We start from the raw sequence: 17,712 nt of genomic DNA on the forward strand, positions 1-17,712 counted from the left end.
AGTATCCTCACACCTTCTTGTCAACTGTCTAAGTGGGCCATCTTGATTATCACTACAAAAGGTTTTTTCTCCTGCTGATAAGAGCTCATCTTAACTAATTAGCTTCTTACAGTTTGTATGGCAACTTCTCTGTATGTATATATATATCTCTTCTTACTATATGTTCCATTCTATGCATCCGATGAAGTAGGCTGTAGCCCACGAAAGCTCATGCTCTAATAAATTTGTTAGTCTCTAAGGTGCCACAAGTACTCCTGTTCTTTTTGCCAATTTTCATTTGGATCTGATGTTGCCTGTGCACACTGACACTTTCACTATAGTGTCAGCTGCAGTGTAAAACCACCTAATGCTGTAATCCCACTTTGCTGTCAATTTGTTGCAGAGCGTGCTGCAGAGATGCAATCATGTTTTGGGGTTTTTTCTTCTGTTTTCACTTTTTCGAGCAGCTCTGCTGATTTCAAAAGACTGGAAAAAATAGAAAAAACAGAATAAAGGTTGAGAGAGAGAGCGAGGGAAAGGAATTAAACAACAAAGGTGTTATCTACTAGAGAACTTGTTTGTGATTGTCCATAGGAACTATATTACCCTTTTAATCCAGGAGGCCCCCTGGGAATGAGAAATCTCTCTTAAAAGGAGGGAACAGGCTCCTGGTGCAGATGTATAGGAAGTGGAATGAGGTACCAGTCCTATGGTTAGCACAATAACAGACTCCATATGGGTAGCCCATGTTCTGGCAAAATCACTGGAATTCCCAGGCAGAACTATGGCTAATACTAAAGTAGGGCAAATCCATGAAATGATCAGGGAAACTCTAGAGACTAGAGTTTTTCTCTCACTAACCCCCTCCCACAAGTATTTCCATGCAAAGAGGTAATCTGGGTTGGAATCAGGCCTATGGATTTTAAAGGTTTTTCCCTTTTACTTTCTCTTCCTCACCCACTTTTTAACAGGGGTCAAGAGAGTAAGTATTTTTTAAAAGAATGTTGTTTAAAACCATTTTGTAATGAAATCATTTTATTATTACAAAAATCCCAAGTTGCTTTGTTAGGAATATTTTTCATTAGGACTGTACAGTATGTTGCTTGAATTTGTGTTCTGTTGGTGGTGGGAGGTGCAAACAGTAAGAATTGGAATCTCTGTTACTCTTCGGCCTGATGGCTAAAGAGATGGAGAGGAACAGAGCACACTGTGGGCAAAAAACCCACTGTGGGAAGGAGATGAGAATGCTGGCTGCACTGATTTAGCTGCAACACCTGTAATCCCCATCCCTGCACTGAAGTAATTTGATTCAGTCTAGGTAGAGGAGTTAAGACTTGCCTAGAGGAGGTACTATCATGGTGCTGGCAATGCTTCTGCAATGTTGGGAGGGTTTGTTTTGTTTTGCATGGACAGGGAGTGTGTTACAAGAGCTGCAGGCACCTAATCAGTGACAACAATTTTTTCTAGTATAGACAGGCCTAAACAATATATGTATTTAAACTTCCTTGAGGGAACACTGTCAATTCAATCATGGGCCAAATCCTCAGCTGATTTTAATCAACACAGCTGAATTCAGCTGCCACAGAATTTCTCATCTCATACACTCACAGTGCTGTAGAATCCATGCCCTTTGCCATAGAGTACACATCCTAACCATCATAATCCTTCAGTGACTAGATGCTGTGCTATTTCAGAGGACTGGAAAAGGGAAAATACAGTGCCGATCTATAAAAAAGGGAATAAAGAAAACCTGGGAAATTACAGACTAGTCACTTTAATGGAGCAAATAATTAAGCAATCAGTTTGCAGACACCTGGAGATAATAAGGTGATAAGTAACATTCAGCATTGATTTGTCAAGAATAAAGCATGTCAAACCAACCTTAAAGCTTTCTTTGACGGAATAACAAGCCTTGTGGCTAAGGGGGGGAAGTGATAGATCTTGACTTTAGTAAGGCTTTTGATACTGTCTTCCATGACCGTCTCATAAACAAACTAGGAAAAAACAACCTAGATGGAGCTACTATAAGGTGGGTGCAAAACTGGTTGGAAAACCATTCCCAGAAAGTAGTTATCAGTGGTTCACGGTCAAGCTGGAAGGGCATACTGAGTGGGGTCCCACAAGAATCAGTTCTGAGTCCAGTTCTTTTCAATATCTTCATCAATGATTTAGATAATGGCATAGAGAGTACACTTATAAAGTTTGTGGACAATACCAAGATGGAAGGGGTTGTAAGGGTTTTGGAGAATAGGATTAAAATTAGGGTTGCCAACTTTCTGACTGAACAAAACCGAACACCCTTGCCCTGCCCCACTCACTCCATCTTCCCACCTCCCTCTGTTGCTCGCTCTCTCCCACCCTCACTCATTCGCTTATTTTCACTGGGCTGGGGAGGATCCCTTTTCGACTGGGTATTCGGTTGAAAACTGGATACCTGGCAACCCTAATTGAAATTCAGAATGATCTGGACAAACTAGAGAAATGGTCTGAAGTAAGTAGAATGAAATTAAACAAGAACAAATGCAAAGTACTCCAGTTAGGACGGAACAATCAGTTGCACACACACAAAACGGGAAATGACTGCCTAGGAAGGAGTACTGCAGAAAAGGGATCGGGGGTTATAGTGGATCACAAGCTAAATATGAGTCAACAGTGTAACACTGTTGGGGGAAAGAAAGCAAACATAATTCTGGGATGCATTAGCAGGAATGCTGTAAGCAAGACACAAGAAGTAATTCTTTCATTCTACTCTGTGCTAATTAAGACTCAGCTAGAGTATTGTGTCCCGTTCTGGGACACATTTTGTGACACATTTCAGGAAAGATGTGGCCAAACTGAAGAAAGTCCAGAGAAGAGCAACAAAAATGTTTAAGGGTCTAGAAAACATGACTTATACGGGAAGATTGAAAAAAAAATGGCTTTATTTAGCCTGGACAAGAGGAGATTGAGAGGGGACATGATAATAATTTTCAAGTACATAAAAGATTGTTACTAGGAGGAGAGAGAAAAATTGTTCTCTTTAACCTTTGAGGATAGGACAAGAAGCAATGGGCTTAAATTGCAGCAAGGGAGGTTTAGGTTGAACATAAGGGGAAAACTTCTTGCCAGGGTGGTTAAGCAGTGGAATAAATTGCCTAGGAAGATTGTGGAATCTCTGTCATTGTCTAACCTGCTCTCTAAAATCTCCAAACACCTGTCAGGGATGGTCTAGATCAGGGATCAGCAACCTTTGGCATGCAGCCCGTCAGGGAAAGCCACTGGTGGGCCGGGACAGTTTGTTTACCTGCAGCTTCTGCAGGTTTGGCCAATTGCGGCTCCCACTGGCCGCGATTTGCCGTTCCAGGCCAATGGGGGCTGCCGGAAGCGGTGTGGGCTGAGGCATATGCTGGCTGCCGCTTCGGGCAGCTCCTGGTGGGGTTCCAGGGCATGGCCGCTAGTTAAGTCGAGGGGATGGAAGACCATGAGTGTTGAGGAAGTCTCTTTGCTCTAGGCCTAGGTGCCCTTCTCAACCCCCCTTCACAGAATTCAGTCCTGGCTGGCCTGAGAAAGCCCTTGTACTCCCCAAATAATGCTGCAGCTGCAGCTAGAGCTGTTTTGTGTAGGTTTTGCTGGCGCCAAGTTAGGATAACGGCAGGAATCAGCTACAAGCCTTATTAATCTCAAGGCTAAGCAGACTGTGCTGTTGTTTTGAATTGCTAAAATGCTTGTTAAAGGTTGCCGGAAAAAGTATTGTTGTAACCCATATAAGGCAAAGCAGTTTTACTTGGCTGATGTGTAATGCAATAGAGATAAGGAGTATAAAGGTATGTGACTCTGCCTGCTCAGTGTGCAGGATTTGAGATTCTTTTCTCCCTATACCTTCTTTGGAGCTCCAAATAAACTTTTCTGCTTCTCCACCCCGTTGTGTTTATTGGGTGACGCACACCGGGCAACGAACCCCTGCTGTTGCTTGCCTCTGGCACTGGGTGCCGGCAACACTCCCATTGGCCTGGAATGGCGAACCGCAGCCAGTGGGAGCTGCAATCGACTGAACCTGTGGATACTGCAGGTAAACAAACCGCCCTGTCCTGCCAGCGGATTTCCCTGACACGCCGCATGCCAAAGGTTGGCAATCCCTGGTCTAGATAATACTTAGTACTGTCTTGAGTGCAGGGAACTGGGCTAAAAGATCTCTGGAGATCCCTTCCAGTCTTACAATTCTATTATTCTATTTAAAAGAGAGCTTTCAAATGTCACTCCTAAGAGATAGCTTGTGCTAAAACAGATTGAATGAGTTCATTTTTGTTTGTTTTAAAAAGCAAGATTTATTTCAGTGAGTATACTCACTTGAGTAAAGATAAGTGTTTGCAGGAGCAGAGCTTCGTGCTTTCCTAAATATATATGCACATCCTACAAACTGGAAAAACAAATATTGAATGGTGTCTCTCTGAGATACATATAGCAAAAACCTTTATTTCACAAGAGACAATTTCTGAATGAAAAAAAGAGCTGGAGTACTTGTGGCACCACAAAGACTAACACACTTATTTGAGCATAAGCTTTTGTCAGCTACAGCACATTTCATCGGATGCATAGAATGGAACATATAGTAAGAAGATATTATATACATACAGAGAACTTGAAAAGGTAGAGTAAGAGGCTAATTAATTAAGATGAGCTCTTATCAGCAGGAGAAAAAAACTTTTGTAGTGATAATCAAGATGGCCCATTTAGGTAGTTGACAAGAAGGTGTGAGGCTACTGAACATGTGGAAATAGATTCAATATGTGTGAATCTTGGCAGGTCTGTGGGCTAGTCACAGAAGTGGGGTGGGGTGGGGTGGGACGATATGTGCGGGGAAGGGGCAGCCTGTGCGGGTCCTGAAGTGATAGGATGTGGCTGTGTGTGGGGGGATAGTTTTGTGGGTCGTGGGTGGGGTGATGGGTTCTAGCTGTGTGTGCATAGGTTGTGCGGGTTGCAGGGTGAGTGACAGGATGGGGCCCTGTGGATGTGTGGGCGCGCAGAGGAAAGCAGGACGGGGTACGGGAATGTGCAGCAGCCAGGGAGCGAGTGTTGTGGTGCGGTGCAGGGGAGGGCGGTGTTTGCATGGCAGGGCGCGTGCGGGTCATGGGCAGGGCCGGCTCCAGGCACCAGCAGTCCTAGCAGGTGCCCAGGGCGGCAATCTGAAAGGGGCGGCAGGCCGTGCGTCCTTCCTTTGGGCGGCACGGGTGTTTTCGCTGCGGCGGCAGCTTCCTATCTCCGCAGTCCCGCAGCGGCAACCCCCCAATTGGGCGCGCTGCTTGGGGCGGCAAAAAGTATAGAGCCGGCCTAGGCACGTCTCACTTTTTTTCAGGTTCAAGCAAACCCTCCCCTCCCCCGCGCGGAACGCAGCTGACTCAGACCTGGGTTGGAGGTATATAAATAGTGGGGAAACTACCCAATAACGTCATACGCCTCCCACCCAAACCCCTGGAGGCGTGCGGCGGGGGTTGTGTTTGGGTTTGTACCTCGAGGGGAGTGGGACGTGCAGGGATGCAGCTGGATCCCCTCACGCAGGCCGCCCCCACCCCACCCCACCCCACGTCAGTTTGTACAACGGCCTCTCTCGGAGTGGGGACAAGAGAGGAAACAAAGAGACGGCCAGACTGCAGCAGCCGAGGCGGCCCCTGCTCTAGTCGGGGGGTGGGATACCCGAGGGAAGGAGGAGCCGCAAGAGCGAGAGTGTCTCAACTAGCGCGCGCAGGGGCGGGGCGGGGCGGGGCGACGCGCGCGCCAGCCATTCGCACGCCTGCTGACAGTTGCAGGCGCTGGCGGCTTTTGAATTTAGTTTCCAGTCTGCGAAAAAGAGCAGAGCCCGGCCGGGATCGCTGCCTCATTGGGCAAGGGCGGGTCACGTGGGGGCCGTAGTTGTGGGCGGGAGCTGGGAGAGCCCGGCAAAGCGCGCGCCGGCCATATTGGAGGAGCGCGGAGCCCGCCTGTTTTGTGTTTCATTCTGAGCCCGACCCGAGGGGAAGGAACCGGCGCGCGCGGGCGGGTTCGCTCTTTGTAGCTCCAGGCGCCGGTCTTTTCCCTCGGCGCGTTGCTTCTGTCCTTTTATTTTCCCTCGTTTTTTTCCCCCCCTTGTCCCAGCCTCGCTGCGTCTCCGGCTCGCTGATTCTTCGCGCCCTCCGCCGCTTTTGTACCGTCCGCTGCTAGCGCTGCGGCTGCCTCTCTCACCCCTCTGAACGGCTTCGGGGCCCTTAGATCAGCGCCCGCCTCGCCTCGCCTCTCCTCTCGGGTCCCCTCGCACGTTCTCCCGCCCCCCGGCAGCCTCCTGTCCTCGCTGCTCCGCACCCGCGGCCCCCGCCGCATCGCCCGCTCGTCGCCATGGCGGCTTCCACGCCCGTGGGGCAGAGGCCCCGGGGCAGCGCGGCCAGCACCCCGCTCAGCCCGACGCGCATCTCTCGGCTGCAGGAGAAGGAGGAGCTGCAGCACCTCAATGACCGGCTCGCCGTCTACATCGACAAGGTGCGGAGCCTGGAGACCGAGAACAGCGCGCTGCAGCTGCAGGTGACCGAGCGAGAGGAGGTGCGCGGCCGAGAGCTCACCGGTCTCAAGGGGCTCTACGAGGCCGAGCTGGCCGATGCCCGCCGGGCGCTGGACGATACGGCCCGGGAGCGGGCAAAGCTGCAGATCGAGCTGGGCAAGATCCGCACGGAGCACGAGCATCTGCTGGGCAGGTGGGTCACCCCGGCCGCGGCGGGAACGGGCCGGGGATTCCGGGGGCGGCAGAGGGGAGGGCGGGCAGGATGGAGGCCCCGGGCTGGCGCCCTAATGGAGGAGGGGAAGCCCCCTAAGCTGTTGTCGTGCAGTAGCTCTCGGGCGGGCGATGTAGCGCGGCCTGAAGTGGGAGAGTTTTAACGGAAATGAATGAATCTGGGCTTCCTCTGTGCCATCGTGTAGCAGGGAAGCTCCCCCCCCCCCCCAACCTCCATAGTGAGAAGGGAGGCGGGGAGGAGGAGCTCTGTGGAGGGAGTTGCACTATCCTGGAGAGCACTGGCTGCCCCAAGTGTTTCAGTCCCGCCTGGGGACCACAGCATGAGCCCCGCAGATATGCCGCCCCGCAGCACTACGGGCTCTTGTCCTACTGAAGGGGCCGACCGGTCTCTTCCTAGGTTATTCCTCCATAGTAGTGCTTTACAAAGGAGTGTTCCTGCTGTTGCTATGCTGCTAGGCCCTCCTTGTCTGCACCCTACATCTTTCTGCTCCCCTATTGGCTTTATTTCTGGCCTACGTTACTGTGGGGAACAGATGTCGGTCCCGTCATCAGGAAGCTCGCCCCCCTTCCCCTCCCCACTGCAGGGGCTTGATCTTCAGCAGACGAATGTTCCATAAAAATGTTGACCTTCCCCTTTGCAAGAGACAAGGGAGCAGGCCTGCTTTGAGGGGATTGTATTCTCTCTTCCCATTCATTCTCGCTAGTTGTGAGTACAGTAGCCTGTCTGCTCCAGCTGCTGCCATGTGCTGTAGCTAGTGACTCTATATGAATGAATGGAGAGGTCCCTGTACTTTCCTCTAGCAGCCCCACATTCCTGGCTGGTGATGAGCCTCCAGCTCTCTTGGGAAGGAGGAATGTTGTATGGCATATGAACCTTCCTGGAACAGGGAGGGAAGTGGGTTCAGAGCAGTGCTAAACACAGCCGTTCAGTGCTTGTATAACCTTTCTAGCTACTTGTGGTAGTCTGAAACACACTACAGCCTTTTCTGGGTACCTACAACTGTCTGACTTACTAGTATGCTTTACAATGTACATCTGTTACGTAATGTCCTTAATACAAAGTATCATGAAGCGCTTGAGTCAATCCTAATACATGGTATCAGTAAGTACTATAGTCAGTTCTTTTTTTGGAGGAGAAAAGGAGGGTTCCTAGGCTAAGAATTCACTCTGAATTCAGGTGGCAAGGATTGTCATTAGCTAGATGTGTAGTCTGGGGAGGGCTCTGTGTTGAATCAGAAATTTTTAAAAAAGCATATTGCCAATTGTATTTTAGTTGGGAGAGGTGTATAGTTCAAATAGTAAACTTAATGTTAAAATGAAAGTTTTAGGAGAGAAGTGTCTAGGATTCTTCCTTGCTCTTCTGGTTGTAAAACTTAAATTAGTTAGAGCTTTAATCATGCATTTTGGTGATGTAGGATGTATGTTTTACTATTAGTGTGATCAAGGAAAATAAATGTCAAATGGGACTTAGAAGTCATGTAGCCTCTAGGTTCAAGATCATTATTTTTTTTTTTTCCAGGGTGCTGATTATTTTCTAAGGAGGGTGATGAATAGTGTTTTGTTTTTTTTTAAATAACTCTTGAACATATGGCTTATTAGAAAACAGAAAAATCCACCTATAGAAAAATTTTTAAAATGAGGTGTCGTGGTAAGTGAAGTCCATGATGAAATCTAGTTTAAGGGGATGCTTAAAAGACTAAAAATCTTATGCAGCCTTTTCTTTTTCTTACGAATCTCATAGGACAAATCATGCCATGTCCTTCTGTGGATAATTGATTTGTGTAACTCTCTTCTGTATAGTTTTCGTCTCTTCAATATGAATCCTTCACTTAAGTTTTTGACTCCTAACTTATGTATCATCTGTCTTCTGTTACCTGAAAGAGAGAATCTAATTTAAGTCTAAACATTTTTGCTGTCAATTGCCTTCCATTTGGTTTTCCTTGAAACTAAGTTAGTTTATGAACTGTTTGAGTGAATATCTCCATTTGTTTCTGCTGTAGCATGATGGACAAATATTCTTAGTGTCAGCTCATTTTCATTGCAAGGAAGTCTTTCCTGCCAAGTGTGGGCCTAAACCATCCATTTCTGCTCAATTTGGGATTTCACTTAAAAACTACGTTTAGTCTTTGTGAAAATATTTTCATATGTAAACTGCTGCACTTATGTCTTCGTTTTGACTGCAGACCGCTCCAGAGCCTCTGCTGCTCACAGCTTTGTCAAACAGCAGCAGTGTGTAATTAATAAGACTAGTCAATGTAACTGCTAGTCCTGTGGGCAAGTTGTGAAGTAGTTAAGCTGTCAAGATTATTGGCATTCATTGGCTGGCAAACCAAGGAGCCCTACAATGAAGTACTGGTAACTCCTGGGTAGGAGGGCTCAAAAAAAAAAAATTGTATGGTGGAGAGTAGAGCAATGAAGACCTTCACCATTTCTCTGCTGCTGGCAGTCTGAAGGGGCAAAGACAAGCCAAGGAAGCTTTGTTTTCCTGCAGTTCGGTGGGTAAGAGTAAAATATTTCAGAGGCTGATACAAAAGTTGTAGGGCTCAGGGGCAGAAGCATCTTAGCAGATGCCACAGCTCCTTCCTCATATGCTGGGGATGCCACTGGGACTGGGCTTTCATCAAAGCATACTTCTGGACCTTGGGGAGATGTGCTCAAGCTGTCCATCCTCCTCATCATCTTCTTCAGGCCTTAGTCCTCCAGCTAGTTAGGAGCCTACTGAACTTTTCAAGTCCCATATACTGTATTCACTTAGGAGTTGTGTATACATCAAGAAAGGTTCTGTTAGTTGTTTATGATCTAAATTCTGTATTTTCTTATGACTGAAGATCTTCTAACAAGTATATAGTTCCCTAGATCCTTGCTAGATATTTTAAAATCCAGGTATTCTACAGGCATCCGTTCAAGCTCAGATGTATTTCTGTTCCCAAAATCTTAAACTAAAGTAGAGGCTGTGGTTTGGAGAGCACTTTCTGGTGGTCTCTGGAGAGTTGGCTGACCATGTGTTCCTGGCTTCTTTTTAGCTGTTATGTTATAGTTGTGATGCTTTAGTCTAATCCAGGTTATAGGGCTTCATACGGGGTAATGTGAGGTTCAGTGTCTGTGACGAACAGGAGGTCAGGCTGGGTGTTCTGATGTTCCCTTCTGGTGGTTAATTCTAATATTAAAAGGGGGCTAAAATAATTTCTTAAAATCGTCTGAATAATAATGAATGGGAGGACTGGTGGTCCCATAAGATCTCAAATTTTGGTTCTCACTGAAAGTTTGACAACTCCTTTAGAAGAGGTCTCCTAGTTATTGAGTACTATATTTTATACACTGGTCCAGAGTGCTCTTACTGGTCGTACGGTACAGGTTTCCTACCTTCTTTGAGCTCTTTTACGTGTTGTTACATCCTCTCACCACAGACATCACTTCCTCCTTTAGTCCATATAAAAAGCTGCCACTAAACTTTTTTTCCTTGCCTCCTTTTTTATTATATAACTGCTCTTTGAATTCTTCTGTTTGGCTTTCCATCTGAGGATTCCATCAAATTCAAGCTTTTTGTCACTTTGAAAGTGCTTTATAAGTCGGCTCTTGCCTATTTATCCTCCCTTGTCAAGCTTAGTTTTATGCCTCCTAGCATCCACCAGTGCTCACAACTTCATCCACCTGTTTGTTAGATTTTCACACAGTTGCCTATGTGTAGTCCTCTGTGTATGGTATGACCTCCTTGAGCTCATCTGCAAGGGCCCTATCCTGTCTACATTTAGTATATTCATTGCCCAGTTTGAGTATCCTTTCTTTCTAGGAAGGGTGAGCTGGAATAAAATGAACATGGGATTTCATAAATGGACTAGCATTTGTTTTCATGACAGGCTGAGTTTTCATTGTGGCAGTTGTCCAGTGGCTAGGCACATCTGCTCTCTCTCCTCATGGGAATTAATGTGGTGAAAGCAGCTTTTAAGCAAACACTATAGCTGAATGAAGATACTTGTTAATGTTGTAATGATCAAGAGGAACTAACGTTATCTTGTGCTTTGATTTTTTTTTTTGACTAAATCTTATCATGCAATAACAGTAACTTCTTTTGCTTCATATCTTAAACCAGTTTTCCTTCCAGATTCTTTGTTTTAAAGGAAGGAATTTCTGAGCTGGGATTAGACAATGAATAGACTCAATGTGGGTTTGATAGATGGGGCAATAGCTTGAGTGACTAGGCATGTGTTAAGCACAGTACAGCTGGTGTACAGGGCAACTGTTCAGAAGAACCCTGCTGTCTCAAGGCAAGCAAAGTTGAAACAGCTGTCCCAGCATTTCCTGAGATGTACATGTGGTATGTTAAATGGATTGGAGTGCCTGGTTAGGGAAGTTGTCTTAATATGCTTTAAAAAGAATATTTAAAAAACTGGAAAAATATATTGCAGGCAAAACACAGATTAATTGTTCTTGATCAGCTGTAACAGTGCAAGGAGTTATTCAACCTAGGGTGGAGGGCTACATAGAAAAAGGATCTGATTTTTAAAACATTAAATTCCTACAGCTCAATTTAAGACATTTGGAGCAATGAGTGCTTTGAACAGGCTCTAATTATCACATTTTTAGTCATTACAGTGCTATTTCTACTGCTGTTACTGTTGCATATATTGGAAATAGGGGAAGGCCTTGATTTGATCTTGGTTTTGGGAACTAGGACTTCCCCCTTCCTCACATGAGTGCCTGCCTCGTGTTCCCAAGAATCATGCCAATTCGCTGCTAAAGTTTCCCTGTGGTTTCATGGGGTTCTGAATAGCAGCTGTGAAACTGACCTGAATCTTGTTAACTTCACACTGTTGCTGTTTGGTCCAATACCTCTGCTGCTTTTCATAGCTTTACCAATCTGAGATGTCAGGATGGTAGCAGTCATTTTGCAAGTGTCTTCCGTAAGCACTTAAAACTTAAGCTTTCATTAAAAAAAATTATTCCGCAAAAATTTATCGCTTGGCATTACTCTCTAGCAGAAGTTTTCTACTTACTTTTGGTGCATAAACTTCTCAAGTTCTGGGTTTGCATAGACACTTGTAAGATACAGGTATATCCAACACTCGTCTAGCTAGCATCTAAAAATACTTTCAGGCTTGATTATATTTTCCTGTATTTACAGGTACAGTCTTCTAAATAATAATTTCTGTAACAGCAAAAAAGAACATAAACTGAAAATTTGATAATGAAATATCACTCTTCTGTTTGGTTTCAGAGTAGCAGCTGTGTTAGTCTATATTCGCAAAAAGAAAAGGAGTACTTGTGGCATCTTAGAGACTAACAAATTTATTTGAGCATAAGCTTTCGTGAGCTGTAGCTCACGAAAGCTTATGCTCAAATAAATTTGTTAGTCTCTAAGATGCCACAAGTACTCCTTTTCTTTTTACTCTTCTGTTTGTAATGCAAACTTAAAGAGCATAAGTAGATAAGGAAAAAAATATAAACCAAATACACTCAGTTACTACACTAGACACTCCTTTGGGCAGAGGTGATCAATCTATTAAAGGTGACTTGCAGAGAGGAATGGAGAAATTTGGCTCGTACTTTTGTGTTTAATATTTTGAGAGGGCCTGAAAGACTTTTTCACAGGCTGGAAGACTATGATTGGACAACTAATGAAATGGTGATTTCACAAGTGCCAGGAGAATTAAAGTTGGACAACTCGGGAGCTATGGGGGGATTTTTAGTCAGACTGTTAACAACAAAAAGTTCTTAATACCTGATTATTAAAGAACTTAATTCAAAATGTTAAGGATTCAGTACCTTAACCTCTTCAATAGAGTTAGAGCTCACAATAAACATCCTTGTGATATTGTTTGTTGTGAAACAAAATAGGTGCGCACACAGTTGTTTTGAAGTCCTTTTCATCCCACTTCTAAGCCCTTTAGGAAAAATGAACTATTCCTCTGAGCACCTTTGATATCCGCAAGCATGAGATCGGGGTGACTGGTGGTATATGCTTCCAATAACCAGAGTGTTTTCTTGTTTGAAGGGTTTCATTCTGAAGGAAAGAAGAGTGGGGGAAAAAGTGAGGTTCTTTCTATTTGTTTGAATGTCAATTTGAAAAGTGAGACAACATTCTAAAACTACTGTTAAACGTTTAATCCAGACTTGGTGGTTATGGGGATATTTTCCTGAGTAAGGAGTGCTGAATAGGCCTCTGAGTAGATAAGGTGGATTCAAGCACTTTTATTTCTGAGTAGTTTAACAGATGAGACACATCTTAGCCTAGGTCAGTGGGGCCCAACCTTTTTACACACGAGGGCCACTTAAACCTAAGCACAATCTTGTATGGGCCAAACAGATTCTACATATTTTAATAAAATTTAAAGTCACCTGTATTGATTTAGATTTTAAATTCAGCTTATTTTGCATGTATTTAGATAGAAACAACCTATGCACAGTAGCATGTGTAAACTAAAATGATGTAAACATGATGACAAAATGCTAATGAATCCCCCATTCAATAGTATATTATGTTGAAGCAGGCTGCGGGCCCTGTGAGATGTTCTGGTGGGCCGTTGGTGATTTAGGATCTGAGTGACGGCTCATCACTTAATTCTAATATAAGTGGCTAGCTTTGATTTGGTAGTTTGCTCTAATAAAAAATATAGGTTGTGTGAGTGAGAACCAGAGCCAAATTACCGTATGAAAGCTAAAGGAAAAATTTATGGTGAGGAAGGAATTGGTTTACATGTCAAAACAGAAGTAAAGGTGATCCTACAAACATTAATGCTTTTATAAGAACCTCTCATCTGATCATTAAGTTTAAATGTAAATGTTTCCCTACTGAAAGTTGGCTTTACTGTCTTACTACTCTAGAAAACAAAATCTGGAAAACTGATAGTACATTTCTCTACGTGAACACAGTGACTAGTTTACTTCATTGCCACAATCTTATTATATAGTTGCAATGGAAAAAGAGCTCAATAAGTGCATCAAAACCATGTGTTAATCATTGTACCAAAGCAGTGAATGGCCAAGTGATTGGTCAAGAGTGGCAGTTCAGAACACTTACTACTATTGATATTATGCCAATGTAGTGTGAGAATGCTGGTGAAATATGGACTGATCCCATCACTTTGCGATCATAGACCCGTGTAGCTGTGTCTACACCAGCTTTATCCTTAAAATATGCCTTCTGTGCAGTTCCATGGTATGTAGCAAAGTTGGGAGTATTAGTTTAGATAGGGCTTTGGGTGGCAGCTTTAACAAGCGTCTCATCTGAACCTGTTTAGAGCTAGACAAGATGGGTTTTAAAACTCTGGCCACTGGTATTCTTTGCCCCTTCTATGCTATTGCTCCTGTTGGTAGAACTACATTGGTGAGAATTTTTAAGGGATAAAAGACTATTGTAGACAGGCCTTAGTTTTTCCTTAATTTAAATGCTTTACTTGCCTTCATAACAGAGGGATCCAGGCTCTTAAAACAGCAGCAGTTAAACTTCACTTTACTATAGGTCTCTCTTTGTTTAGCAGTTAGTAGGTTACATTCAGGCAAGCCCCATTGAGGATGCTTGTGAGAGAGACTCTGCCATCTGTCATTATATTTTAAAACATATTTCTCCTCTACCTGAATTTCAGTAATACTTAGGACTGTCGATTAATTGCAGTTAACTCATGCGATTAACTCAAAAAATTAATTGCACTATAAAAATGATAAAAGAAATAGTATTTTTCAATTCACCTCATACAAGTACCATAGTGCAATCTCTTTATCGTGAAAGCACAACTTACAAATGTAGATTTTTGTTGTTGTTGTTGCATAACTGCACTCAAAAACAAAGCAATGTGAAACTTCAGAGCCGACGAGTCCACTCAGTCCTACTTTTTGTGCATCCAATTGCTAACAGAAACAAGTTTGTTTATATTTACGGGAGATAATGCTGCACGCTTCTTATTTACAAAGTCACCTGAAAGTGATACCAGACGTTCGCATAGCACTTTTGTAGCTGGTATTGCATGGTATTTACGTGCCAGATATGCTAAACATTCATATGCGCCTTCATGCTTTGGCCACCATTCCAGAGGACATGCTTCCATGCTGATGACGCTCATTTAAAAAAATGTGTTAGTTAAATTTGTGACTGAACTCTTTGGGAGAGAATTGTATGTCTCCTGTTCTGTTTTTTACCCGCATTCTGCCATATATTTCATGTTATAGCAGTCTCAGATGACCCAGCATGTTGTTGGTTTTAAGAACGCTTTCACTGCAGATTTGACAAAACGCAAAGAAGATATCAATGAGATTTCTAAAGATCGCTACAGCACTCAACCCAAGATTTAAGAATCTGAAGTGCCTTCCAAAATCTGTGAGGGACAAGGTGTGGAGCATGCTTTTAGAAGTCTTAAAAGAGCAACATTCCGATGCGGAAACTACATAACCTGAACCACCAAAAAAGAAAATCAACCCTCTGCTGGTGGCATCTGACTCAGATGATGAAAATGAACATGTGCTGGTCTGCACTGCTTTGGCTGGTTACCGAGCAGAACCCATCATCAGCATGGACACACGTTCTCTGGAATGGTGGTTGAAGCATCAAGGGATATATGAATGTTTAGCCCATCTGACATGTAAATGTCTTGCAACGCTGGCTACAACAGTGCCATGCGAATGCCTGTTCTCATTTTCAGGTGACATTGTAAACAAGAAGCTGGTAGCATTATCTCCTGCAAATGTAAACTAACTTGTTATCTGAGCAATTGGCTGTAGGACTGAGTGGACTTGTAGGCTCCAAAGTTTTACATTGTTTTATTTTTGAATGCAGTTTTTTGTACATAACTCTACATTTGTAAGTTCAACTTTCATGCTAAAGAGATTGCACTACAGTACTTAAAAGAAATAGTATTTTTCAATTCACTTATTTTTATAGTGTAAATATTTATAATAAAAAATATCAAGTAAGCACTGTACACTTTGTTCTGTTATTGAAATCAATATATTTGAAAATGTGGAATTCATGGCAGTTTAGTGCCTTTTTATATGAGAAGGAATTAGACACTTGAGAGTCAAAGTACATGAAGGAGCACAGTTTTGAGCTAATCTATGAGCATATTAGTAAACAGGTATTTACTTAAAGATGTACTCTCCCTCTTTATGGAGGAAAAGCTAGATAGTGTTGACAAACAAGAAGAGCTTTTGCTGTTAAATAAGAACTATAAACATGCATACTGTGTATTGTCTAGTTATATATATATATATATATATATAGTAGTTTTTCTTGTGCCTGCAAAACTCAAACAGTTTTACTGATCTTGTTGAAACAAACTCTCAGGTTCATTTAGAGCTGTGGTGAATGACACATTTTTAAGGGTTACAAAGATTGCCAGTGGAATGGCTCTTTCGCTGTATGTTGTGATGTCACTCTAGCGGAGCGACCAGAAAGTCTGCAGCTTTTTCTTTTTAAAATATAGGGATTAGCTATCCAAATACAAATTTGACTATGTAATTAGACTACTTTTTAAAATTAATTCTATACTTTTTTCCCTTCTGATTTTAAACTGGCTAAATTTTGCTAAAATTTAGCCAGTTTAATCTTACTAGAAATGTGAATTCTTAAAGTGACTCTTCTGGATATGAGATACACACATGGATTGATACGATCAGTAGTATCAGTTGAAAAATAAATATGGGTATTTTGCAACTGAAGTTTGGGTTCTGGTCATGTTATTGTCCTGTGGCTGAATCTATATTACACATTTTTCTTTCCACTGTTACCAGCAGTGGTGGCAACAGTGGGAGCTCTAATTTAAACCATCTGCCTGTATTTTACCATCATTTGTGTATTCTGAACAAAAGGTGTATCAGCACATGTGGATTTGCATTGAAATAATTAAAGTTGTGAGTTATAGCTGGTGATGATAATATGGTTCCAGTTACTGTGTACACAGGCCCTAACTCTGCTCGAAACATGTTTAAATATATGGTTAAAATACTTGGCAGACTACAGTATTTACCCCCCACTGTTGGATCTGCTGTAGTAATAGCAATAATGGACAACTGTTTGTTTTTAAAAAATAAAGTGTAGCGAGAGTCTGAAATCTCTGCATGTGGGTGATATTAGTATTAGGCTGATAATAAACGGCAATGATTCACTCTGTAAATACCTAAGAGAGCTCAGATCAAAGTTCTAGTTGTACAAATAGTGACTTTGATTGCTAAGTTTCTTAAATTAAAGCCTGCCATCTTGTGGTTGTAGTAAAAATTGTCTGAAAATGTGTTTTTTGAGCTTGCTCTGTGATTGGCACAAATCTTTTAGCTATTTGATGGCAGCAAACTGGGCTACAACTGAATATGTTCTCTCGTTGGTGCCAGTCATCTTTCTTTTATTCTCGCAAGAATATTTGTGTGTGCTTATTAGTAAATCTAATTCCTGTATTCTTGCTGCTGACAAATACTGCTAATTGTGATCTTCAGAAGTTTTTAAATTGGATATAGCCTTTTTATACTGTATAAAGAGCAGGTCTTCTAGGCTTTTGTACTTTAAAAGAGGAGACTAAGGGGGGATATGATAGAGGTATATAAAATCATGAGTGGTGTGGAGAAAGTGAATAAGGAAAAGTGATTTACTTGTTCCCATAATATAAGAACTAGGGGCCACCAAATGGAATTAATGGGCGGCAGGTTTAAAACAAAGGAAGTTCACACAGCGTACAGTCAACCTGTGGAACTCCTTGCCTGAGGAGGTTGTGAAGGCTAGGACTATAACAGGGTTTAAAAGAGAACTAGATAAATTCATGAAGGTTAAGTCCATTAATGGCTATTAGCCAAGATGGGTAAGGAATGGTGTCCCTAGCCTCTGTTTGTCAGAAGGTGGAGATGGATGGCAGGAGAGAGAACACTTGATCATTGCCTGTTAGGTTCGCTCCCTCTGAGGCACCTGGCATTGGCCACTGTCGGTAGACCGGATACTGGGCTGGATGGACCTTTGGTCTGACCCAGTATGGAGGTTCTTCTGGAAAAGTAATTCAGGAATGTCAAGTGTGTGCTTCTGGTTT

At 43.1% G+C, this 17,712-nt stretch overlaps 1 protein-coding gene across 1 annotated transcript in view; it reads left to right on the forward strand.

The window, feature by feature from the left end:
* The first annotated feature begins 5,904 nt into the window (after positions 1-5,904).
* Positions 5,905-17,712, forward strand: part of LMNB1 (lamin B1) — a 42,472-nt gene continuing 30,664 nt past the window's right edge. Inside the window, exon 1 of the mRNA XM_074953046.1 lies at positions 5,905-6,677. Coding sequence (XP_074809147.1) covers positions 6,325-6,677 — 353 coding nt within the window. The 5' untranslated portion in view covers positions 5,905-6,324. The remainder of the gene's footprint in view (positions 6,678-17,712) is intronic.

This window comes from Natator depressus, chromosome 5, assembly GCF_965152275.1.
Source record: "Natator depressus isolate rNatDep1 chromosome 5, rNatDep2.hap1, whole genome shotgun sequence".
Lineage (NCBI taxonomy): Eukaryota > Metazoa > Chordata > Testudines > Cheloniidae > Natator > Natator depressus.